This window comes from Octodon degus, unplaced genomic scaffold, assembly GCF_000260255.1.
Source record: "Octodon degus isolate 3935 unplaced genomic scaffold, OctDeg1.0 scaffold00065, whole genome shotgun sequence".
In the NCBI taxonomy this organism is placed as follows: domain Eukaryota; kingdom Metazoa; phylum Chordata; class Mammalia; order Rodentia; family Octodontidae; genus Octodon; species Octodon degus.
The window spans coordinates 8589391-8601151 of NW_004524641.1; the positions used below are offsets into that span (position 1 = coordinate 8589391).

An 11761-nucleotide genomic window follows, 5' to 3' on the forward strand; every position below is an offset into this window, starting at 1 on the left:
AAAGAAAATTGCTAATGAGTTCTAAGAACCAGAGAATTTGTTGCTTATGAAATATGATTTAACTTTAAAAAGTCAACTTGTGAATAACTGCTGATATCATAAAAATAAATGAAGAGGCTTCTATGAGTAATTTAAAAGTACAAGAAAGGTTTTTTTTTTGGCAGAACCGGGGATCGAACTTAGGCCCCTGCGCTTGCCAGGCAAACGCTTATTCCACTGAGCCATCTCCCTGGCTTAAAAGTACAAGATAAAAGAATTTTTTCTTTTCTGGATTAGCATCATTTTGAATCTCTCCATTTCAATTTATTTGTCCATACTGTTATCTTTTTATATCTTAAAAATCAAATCGTATTGCAGAAATTATTAACTGGGCAAAACTTCATCAATGTATCTACAGAATTCACTCAAATCTCTAGAATTAGATGTAAGGTCATTTGTTATAACTTTAATAACTGGGTCTCTAATAAGGTAAACATATTCAGCTAACTTTTTAAATCAAGAAATATTCTGAATGTAAAAGAAAAATAAGGAAGGCATATTTATGCCATCCACTTTAACATGGAAGTTGTGTCTCCACAGTCTTTTTAGTATAAGGCTATTCTCTGTGACCTTGATGAGAAACAGAAACATGTCACATTTTGAGGTCATAGTTTCAGATACTCTGATTATACTTTTAATTCAAGATTAAAAATAGACGATATAATTTTCAGTTATACTTACAGTAATTCTCACAGATTGAAGGTTAAAACTAACAAATTTGTTTTTATTCCAGAATTTTTTAAAAAATCAATTAATTAATTTATTTATGTATGTATTTAGTACAAGGTCTACTGGGTCTCACTACACAGATCAGACTCAGTGATTCTCTTGTTTTCAGTCTCCCAAGCGCTGGGATTACAGGCATGAGCCACTATGTCCAGTCTTAATCTCTGTCTCAGCGCAATGTGGGGGTGGGGCCAGCATGGTACTCCTGGGATCAAACCTCGGTCTCTGCATCTGAAAAAATCCGTATGGATACATGTAATAGTGCATTAACCAAAAGGCCCATAAATTTGGGATACTTGGAGAATGTAGGTTCCGTAAGACTGTGCAATAAATGATTAAGCTATTTACATAATAATTTTCTATATATTGTACTGAGGAATAATATCTGACCAATAAATAAATACCGATAATACATACAAAGCCCTCTCACAGAGAAGAAAGTAAAATGGAAGAAGGAAATGGAACTTTACTGCAAATCAAGTGTCAAGTTGATAGCCAACAAATAAATGTATTTCCTAAACAGTACACTAATATGAGATTTGTGTTCCATTTCACATTGGGAATCATAAGTGATAAATTAAGCAGCAATATGTGCTTAGTAAGGATTTTCTAAGATCTGTTTTCATATTACCTTTTAAACTATTTAAAATAACTTAGTGTGTTGGGGCTGGGGAGATGGCTCAGTGAAATAAGTGCTTCCTTGGCAAGCACAAGGGCCTGAGTTCAATCCCTGGTTCCGCAAAAAAAAAAAAAAAAAAAAACAACAAAAACCCAAAAAACAAAAAACAAAAAACAAACTTAGTGTCTATCACATATTACATTTATCTTAAATGTAATACATGTAGATAAGATAATTTGTTCTTAAGATTTATTCCTTGAGTTTAACAAAAGCCACCCATTTCACAGATGATTTAACTTTGATTAACCTACTCCACTGTAACAGATTATTCCAACAACTGGAATTTCATTGGTTGGTGTTATTTCTAGGTGCAGCCTAATTTACAGAACAGCTTTTCTTTCCATCTCACCAAAAATCACAATTTTGATGTTAACTCTAAGTAAAGATTCAATGGTTCATTAAACCTACTTTCAGAATTCACTGACAAGAGATTTGTCATTTCCCATAGCCCTGATATTTTCTTTCGCTGTGGACTCAGGTTCATCAATTAACTTCCCAGGTGCTCATTTTCCACAGATGTAAACCTGCTGATTAACCTTTAGGATTTCTTCCTTCTTTAAAATTTTTTCCCCCAAAAATGCCCACCTACCAAAAAAAAAAAAAAAAAAATCCATACTGAAGAGGAATAAGAAAAAAATAGCATTTTCAAGAGTTAAAGTTTTAAAAGGCAAGGGGAGAAAGTAACTTCCAGGAGTCTATCTATGGACATCACTCTTGCCAGAAGTTGTTTACCTGTGGAGAGGGAAATTGAGTGAGGTCACATGGTCCTAGTCAATTTCATTCACAGTAGGTGCTTTAAGACAGCAAAGCACCTCAGCTCAGAAACAGCACTACCAACTTAGGAGTAAACTTGAAAGCAAGTAGATGGCCACAATGGGGTTGGGGGTGGGGAAGGTAGAATGAAAACTGCCTTTTAAGAGAATAGGTCTGGCATTTTAAAAAAATGGAAGATAGACTTACTACCAATTTTTACCTTCAATTTGATAGCTCACATTACTTCACTGATTATACTGTCTAAATTTACTGTCTGTTACACTTCAATTGTGATTTCTCCAATTTTTTCTCATGATGAGGTTTAAAATTTGTTCCATAATTTAAAATTTCTTAAAACTTTTTTGTGATGCTGGATCTAACACATGGCTTTATGAATTCTAGGCAAACAGTATACCACAGAACTACACACTTGTTACGTAGCTCTTAAATAGGAGCCAATCAAGTTGAGTTTGAGAACCACTGTATTAAAGCAACGTACAGTTAAGCATAAAGAGCCTGCATTAATTTTTTGTTGTTGTTGTTGGCAGAACCGGGATGGAACTCAGACCCTTCTGCTTGCCAGGCAAGCGCATATTCTACTGAGCTATCTCCCTGGCCCCTATAAAATCTTAATTTCAAGTTTTCTCTCTACTTTCTAAAACTTTAACAACTTTGTTAAAGAGATTTTTGTAAAAATCTGGAGACATGAAATAAATTGTAATGATACAGAAAGGAAATCATCTCATTTTTATAAGTAGTAGCAAGGCTTAAGAACAGTCTGATAGTATCAGGACTGCATTCTCAATCTTCTTTTTTATTTTTTGTTACTGAGGACCGAACTCAGGGCCTTGTGCTTGCCAGGCAGGTACTTATGCTGCTGCCTCATTCTTCGTAAGTACCTGAACCCACGACAAAGGACCACAAAGCCAAAGAAGATAATCTAGTACCTTCATCTATATTCAATAAACTTCATATAAATTTCACATATACTTCATATAAACTTCATTTATACTTAAACTCAAGGAATCAATGAATGCTTGCTAGACTGCAAATATAGTAAACAAACATGGGCTCTTATAAATTAACATTTAGGTATAAGAAAAATTCAAAACATGACAGCAGTGCTGACATAGACATACCCATTAGAAGCTGGGCTCAGGCCACCTATTCTGTCAACTTTCTTTTTCTGCCAGTTAAGAAAAATTCCAACACTGGGAAGATTTCCATTGCTTATTCATTATTGTGAGGTTATCACTACAAATAATTACAATCCTGATGTGGAAACACCAATAAATGAGCTAACCAAATCATCCTCTTCTTTAATGAAGTATTTTTTAAAGTACAGTCTGAACCAATAAATTTAGTGTGTTGTGGTCAACATCTGAGGAATGGAGGTGTTGTTTCAGAAAACTTTTGTCTCGGTCATAGTTCTGCAGCGATTTACACTATAGAACTATTTACTGTAGATTACTATTATAAAAGCATGGAAGTCGTTGCATCATGGCAGGATGAGAGAGAGCACATCTTAGAAGCAGGCACACATGGTTTAGCTACTAGTTTTGTGACCCTTGATAAACTGTATATTTAGGTTCAGCTTCTTTATGCATAAATAAAAACCAATACTTAATTCTTAGGGCTTTGGTAAGAGAAATAACAGGTAATATAAAGTGCTATGCACTAGGCCTGATATGTAGTAAGTACTATTTGCTGTTATAATTTTCAGTCATCAATTTAAATATTAAGTTTAGAGAACTGTTACAAGTGAATAATTCAAATAACATATTTAAAAGATGCTGAGAGGTTCAATTTTGCTCATCGTGTTTGGAGGGATACAGAGAACACAAAAACAATAGCATATATTTGCACTACATAGTGATATAAACACAGAATTCAAGAAGGCTATGAAAGAGAATTTATAATGGTTTCATCTCTATACCTAAAAGCAAATAATGATTAGGATATAGTCACAATTAAAAGCATGAACCAGGATTAGTCATATTTTTCATTCAAACAGCATCACTAGTTACATTGTAGCATCAACACTGGAAAAGAATATATTTTTCCAGTAGCTGCTTTCAGAGCTAAACAGGAAAATACACATGCCAAGTAGGCAAAATTATCCTCCTGAGCAGGTAACAGCAATTAACTCCTTCACCAATATTTGAGTACTTGCTACATGCTAGACACTGCTCAAGCCAGGCATCATAGTAAGGAGGAAACAGTTATGGTTATGAAAATTTGGCAAAGAAGCTGAAGTATAATGATACTAAAAGCCTTGCCCTGAATAATTTCAAACTGAGAGAACACAGTTTATCTTGTACCTGTGGGTTGTCACCTTATGTAACAAATTCTGGTTTTTATTTTTAAAATTACTTGTAAAATAAAAGTGAAAAAATTAAATTTTTGAAAAATGCCAGTTTTATACCAGTTATATATTCAAATTACTCCAAAGGAAATAAGTTACATGGTCACATTTTAAAATACATAAGCACATTAAAAAATAAGTTAAAATGCAAATTTTAAGTAATACAAAGACCCATGTATCAGTGTATGTACAAACATAAATACAGAATTTCTGAAAAATGTATCATTAGAAAATAGGATATATTTATTTGAAGCAACATATTAATACACAGTGCTGCCACATCATTTTCCTCTTTTTGTTTTGTTTATATACTTTCTAAATTCTCCATGTAAACAGTATATTAGAAAAAATTATTATAAAATGTTTTCACTTAATTATACTTATACCTATATTTTAATAGGCACTATCCAAAATAGTTTGAGTGCTTTACACTTCAAACATTGAAAATGCATTTCATAAGAAGTATGGACTAACTAAAAATACTCTCCATATTATCAAATAAAAAGGCTAATTTATTTTTAAATGAGTCACTGTGCCCTTGTTTTGGTTATTTTGCTTACTCTGTGAGTTAACCTATCTAACACTGTAGCTCCAAGAAGGTAGACATTATAATGCTAAAATTAATGTACTAGTTAATGAAATGTTTCTGAAGTTATGGAATCCTACCAATTTAGTATTTTCTACACCGATAATTCCACACCATTTTTCCTTTTCAAAAACTGCTTATTTAAAAAAAAAAAACAAAAACCTGCTTATTTTTCAAAGAAGTTTACCACCACTGTTTCTGTGGGCCAAGGAGATAGCTTAGTGGCATAAGCACCTGCCTGGGAAGCGCAGATCACTGGTACCAGAGAATTTTGCACTTTTACAAAAGCTATTTTAGCAACCAGTGGAGCAGTAGGAATGAAAAATTATATCCATAGAAATAAACATTTATGTGGTCAATAAAAAATTTCTGGATAAAAATATTACTATAATTTCCTCAAAAAATTCAAAGCATTATATGTCTGATAATGTTAACTCCTTTTGTGAAAAAGAGCACGGAAATGTATGATACTTATTTCATTTCCATCTTTAGAGAACTAAAAAAAAGAGCTGTTAAAAGTGCATCTGATGACCAATTGTTATGTCAAAAGATAAACAGCTAGCACTAATTCTTTTGAGATAAACACAAATATGAAAATTTAAACCTTTTTGGTAATAGGGATTTTAAGGATCTGCTCACTTCCACTCTTTTGCTTACCTGTATCTTTGTGGCTTTCTGTAATGAATACAGTATTATTTCTGTCTTCCCTCAGCAGAGAAACACAGAATTCAACTGAAATTCTATAGATAAATTAATTTAACATTTGATAAAATTTTTATACTGATTTTCTGTAACTAAATAGGAAGAGATTTCCCTGAACAGATTGAAAAAAAGTGCCTTATGCACAAACTAATAGAATGATAATTTATTTTGATCTCATAATACCTTACCCATAATTCCAAAATTGTCAACAGTTCTAAAATTCATAACTCATTTGGTGGTAAACCCTGGCATGATCAGAGATAAAGCTACTTATAACTATTATTTATCTCACTTAGTACATTTTAATGATTTGCTGCCAAAATATTAATGCCTGAGATGCTGCTGAAATGTTAACCTGCAGTATAAAAACTACTTTCTAAAATTTGAAAAATTCCATAGTCTAATATACAGGTAGCCCCAAAAATCTTACAAAAAAAATTGTGAACTTATATTAGAGAGCTCATGTAAACTTCTTTTATGCATAACACAAATTCATTAGCCTCACTGGTTTAAAAAATAATCATATGACTTTATGCTTGGACCATTAGCTATTGATTAGTACTTAAAATTAATCTTCAAAATATTAATCTTCAGTTTAAAAATAATGATTCTGGTTTAAGAAGCAGAGGACTTCACATTCAATATAATGCCTTGCATACTTAAACTAATTATATATAGATTAAAAGCTACTAAATAATCTACATTGTAGAAACCATAGATCATAAGAGAGGAAGTTTAATAATTAGGTCTAGATTTGTTCATTAGTATGAATAATGACAGCGTATCAGAATGTATTATGCTCTACAGAAAATAATTTACTTGACTTTTTTTGCTATGAGACAATCTCTCTTGGGAAGAATTATACTCAATGACAGGAACAGAACATTCTTAATCTTTTACATTTTTAAAGAAATTATATATCAGTGACAAAATAGAGACAGAGAGACCTAAATTTATGTTAACCAAAAAACCCAAACATATAGCTTTACACAGCTTTTAAAAGACATTTAAAATCCTTCAAAACAAAGAAAAAAAAGATATAAATAGGAAAGCGTAAGTTTTGTATTATTGACTCCCACCCCCCAAAAAAGACATAAAGATAGATACACCAACCCCAAAGACTCCACTTACTTAATGTGGGGTCTCAATGACAAATGAGAATAGTTACCTTCTTTGGGTTGGGCCATCACTGGAGTCTGAGTTTCCTTGGTATATGTGACGATTTCTCGAGGAGGAAAGTCAACTTGTGTAATTTTGGCCATTCCAAGCTTAATAGGTCCCCGTCTAGATTAAGTGGAACAAATGTTTTTCAATACAACAAATGATACAATTTAACTATATCAAACCTTGTTATTTTTGAAAATTAAGAATAAAACATTCAGACATACTGAACATTGTAATTTAAACCTGTTTCATCAAATTTCATATGAATAATAAATTAGCTTTAATAAAAGGATCAAAAGGTAGCAAAAACATATCTCTGAATCATTTTGGGTATTTATTTTTCATTTTAGCATACGTGCTGCGAAGCACTTTTTTTCACTTTAAAAAGGCAAACAATTTCATTTCTGAGAGCAAAAGCATGAACCATAATAGAGTAAGAAAACAGGAATTTCAGAATAAAATGCTGAATAAGATTAGTTACAAGTGTTTTTAGGTGGGATATGATTCTAGATTTTAGATACATGTATATTAGATCATGTTTAATTCTATTCATCATTAGAAGACTAAGATTGAGAACTAGGTTTCTGTTGAGAGCCTTATTTCACTTTTTACATTTGGTAGAAACTGAGAATCACACTGTCAATCTGAATTTCAAAATGAAATGTTAAAACTTTTAAGTCTTTAAACTCTACAAAGTCAATACTGTCCTTGTTTCACAGTGGACAAACTCAGATCCAGATGCTCTAACAAACACTAAAGCAACAGATCTTTCTGAGTATGATGGAACTACCAAAACTATTTCTGTTTTACTAAGATGGAAGAAATACATTATTTTTTGACAAATGGAAGATGAGAGTTTCAGCTCAGAAAAAGGAACCAAAAGAAAAATTAGCTATCTGGGGGATTTTTACTTATAATATTATTAGCTATTTAGATAATAAGCTAAAATATGTTCCCAAACTGCCAAAGTGCTCAATTATGTAACAATATAAAAAGGATATCCAATAAAGACATTGTTGCAACTTCCCAAATATATGAAACTGGTAATATACTTTAAAAAAAATTCAAACTTTTTCCCATTTTATTTGTAGCTAAATTCAAATCCTATACAAAAGAATATAAAGGAATTAGTAAGTTCAAAAATTAACTTGCTCCAATTTCTGTAGTATGGGTCATAAGAAAATGTAAATATATTTTCTAGATTAGGAATAGTAGCCTTTAAAGAAGGAGGAGGAAAAAAAGGCATAACCAAAGAAATAAATGGAAATTTTAAGTGCATTCGAAATAATCTAGAATATCCTGAAAACAAATTTTGAAATAAGAACTTTAGATTTTGAGTTTTTAAGATGTAAACTATATAGAAAATCAGTCATATATCTGGAGAAAATTGTGAAGCCAATAGCATTAGGAATAAGTTATCAACTTGAATGCATAATAATGTATAATAATTAAAAACTCATTAAAACACATGAAATACTCCAAGATTTTGTAAGAGCATGAGTGTAAAAAGGTAATACCTCACTTATCTACAAGCCACTTGACAGGAGAAAGAAGCCTTAGGATGTTCAGGGCTTCTTGTTAGTGTGTGAGATGCCCATGTGCTTTTCTTACACGACTTAATTTAAGGCTTATTTATTGTTGATTTTTAGACACAAAAATTTATGGCTACATATTTTAGAAACTGCAAATTGTCAGAGGAAAGGAGGTATATGAGCCAGGTACACAGTTAGTACCAAATATTTATTATTTGCATCAGAGCCTAGACTGACTGACTGAATAAATATATAAATAAGCAAGCCAATGAATAAACAGCAACCTGGGGTCATAGAGACCAACATCTCTGTTCCTCTGAATACTTTAGACTCATAAGCAAATTTTAACATAGGAAAATTAATTCTTATATTAAGTAATTTAGAAGTTTCACTTACATGTTAAGCATGTATTAGGAAAAGTTTGGGAAGATTTTAGTACATCTTGGAAAAATTTATGTCAAATAATATAGAAATAATAAAAATAATCCGGGCACCTAAATGAGTTGCCTTACAGTAGGAGATCACACACAAAAAGTATTTCATTAATGATAAAGGATAAATGAGGTGTCACAGTAAAACAGAAGTCTTTTCTAATTATAAACTATATTAGAAACTTAAGCCAAGTAAAATAGGACAATTTCACAAAGAATCATATTAATTATAGAGGAGGGAAGGTAATAAATCTATTCAATACCCCAAATCGGAATCTGAGTGAAGCTGAAGAACTGATGGATCTGTATCCCAATGCAGCGTCCTAAAGGTTGTAGGACAGCCATGAAGCATTAGTAAAAAAGGCCATAAGTTAGTCATACAAATACATTCTATCAATAGCTAATGCTCAAGTACCGTTCACAATTTAAAAACATGTTCTGGTTAGTACAAAAAAAGGAGTGGGAAAAGGGACAGGGAGTGGGAGGGGGGAGAGAGAGACATAAACTAGGTTTCACTCAATGTTCTAGTGTGGCAATAAACAAATTATGGTTAAAGATGCCAGAATAGTTAAAAAAATTCAAATTATGGGAAACTAATATTGTACATTGTACACTAAAATGAACAAGAACAACTCATGCAGATAACAACCCACATATTATTTGTGGGTGATAATAAGCGAGGCTATAAGTGAGCTAAAATTTTAAGATTCCCAATGAAAAAGACCTTAGTAAAAAACATTTCAGTTAACATATTCTAATCTTGCTTGAAGCATTAAATGTGTGCAGGAAATTGTCATATTGGTAAAGGAAATGAGTCAACACATAAGCCTTTTGGTAAGAAAACCAAAGACTATCCCACTGGGACATAAAATAGCTAAAGTTTCCAAAATGTGACCCTGCTGTAATTTATGGGTTAAGCACTGCCTTGGGCTTACATGTCATCTGCTTTACAAAACAACTGAAGATTTTGGTCTCCAGGAAAAAAATAGATTTTTTTGCCCCTGGAAGAGTGCTTTTTGTTCAAAGCTTTTACCTAATTTTTGGAAAATATCAATCCTAAATGTATATATTCAGTAATGCGTTAGCATTTCCTCCTGGGTAAATATTTTACGCAGGATCTTTTCCACTTAAGCTAAATCTAGTCATTACTAGAACAAAATGCAATTTATATTTGCATTTCTTACAGCTTAGCAATACTGCTTAATGCTCAGAGTCTAACACTATACTTAGTACTATCAACTTTGTCAAATATATTTTTATAGAAGTTATAATACACAACTTTTTAAAAAATTATTTTTAAAGAGTACAAAACAGTATTAAAATAGAAATTACAAGTGATACAGAATTTTACTTAACAAAGTAACATGAATTTTATAGCATTTGTTGTAAAGAATAGCACTGTCTTCCAAACAGTTATTCATATAACTTTAACTGCTATCATATTTTACTACAAGTGATTTGTTTACTTTACCTGCCTATATAATTTATCAACAAAGCAATGAGATGGGAGGAACTAAAGAAATCCTCCACTTTCAAAATATTGAAAAGATCTTGGAATTTAAAAATGGTTGTGCATATGCAATGAAAAGAAAAAGGCTACAGTGAAGACCTACTTTGTATTAAGCAATAAACAGCAACAAACTTAGGCTTTGTTAAACCAAAAGGAGTTCTATGAGATGGTCTCCAAGGAATGTTTGGTCAATAGACTTTACATTATATAAAGCTCTAGCTATTATCTGTAACATAAAGCTCCTTGTTGGGAATGTCATTTCAATCTAAAATCAAGTGAAACTTTACCTCAAAATAGAGCCAGTACTATCATACACATCATCTTCAGTTATATAGAGTACAATTCCAATATAATTCTAAATCTTTACTAACAAGCTGATCACAAATGGGAAAAGAACAATTAGAGATTGCCCAGTTGAATAATGGACTGTCACCTAAATTTTCAAGCTAACAAGAGTGACTGAGAAAGTGAACTTAGAAACTTAATGGAAGGCAATTTCCTACTCTGCAAAGTTAGAGAAATATCTCTTATGGCCTTTTATAATTAGTCATAAATTGCCAGATGTTCCAAAAGAAATTCTTGGCAGTTATAAAGAGTGATTCAGACGTGTAGCTACCCTACTTTGCAATGTGTAATCCATCTTTTCCTACTTTTTGAGTGTACTAATCTTAGCCTGTCTTGGCCAACAAACAGGTGCTTTCACGTTACACATCTTCATACATTTTCTTGCAATATTTCCTCTTTATTCTTTTATTGTCATTCCTGTTCAATTAAAGTTCATTATATTTCATTCTCAGATTTTACTATTCTTTTTACAAGTCATGTATTTAGAACTGTATTATTTTACTATTAATATCACCATATACAATATTTCGTTTTTTCTTTTCTTTTTTTTTTTTTTAGGGAAGGGTCTACAGAGTGTTCAGGGTCTCACTACTAGATCAGACACATAGTGATCTGCCTGTTTACAGCCTCCCAAGAGCTGGGATTGCAGGAATGCGCCACCACACCCAGTCTCAATTGCTGTCTCAGGGCACCCTGAGGGGCGAGGCCAGCACGGTAGGCCCGGGTACAATATTTCTTCTCCATTATGGAATCTGGAGATGATTCCATAGATTTCATAGTTTTGAATTATTGTGTGTGCATGTAAAATGAATATATTTTTGAAAATTAATATTTCAATGTGAGTCCATCTCTCAATATAGATAATATGCATATTAAAAATTAGATGGGGAGGGGCTGGAGGGATGGCTCAGTGGTCTAGAGCACCTACT

General features: G+C 32.0%; 1 protein-coding gene across 1 annotated transcript in view; it reads right to left on the bottom strand.

Annotated features, from left to right (window-relative positions):
* Dync1i2 (dynein cytoplasmic 1 intermediate chain 2) overlaps window positions 1-11761 on the bottom strand; it is a 65329-nt gene that overhangs the window by 34324 nt on the left and 19244 nt on the right. The window contains exons 9-10 of the mRNA XM_023719203.1: window positions 9241-9300; window positions 7019-7134 (exon numbers count right to left, since the gene is read on the bottom strand). Of these exons, the coding sequence (XP_023574971.1) occupies window positions 7019-7134; window positions 9241-9300 (176 nt within the window). The remainder of the gene's footprint in view (window positions 1-7018; window positions 7135-9240; window positions 9301-11761) is intronic.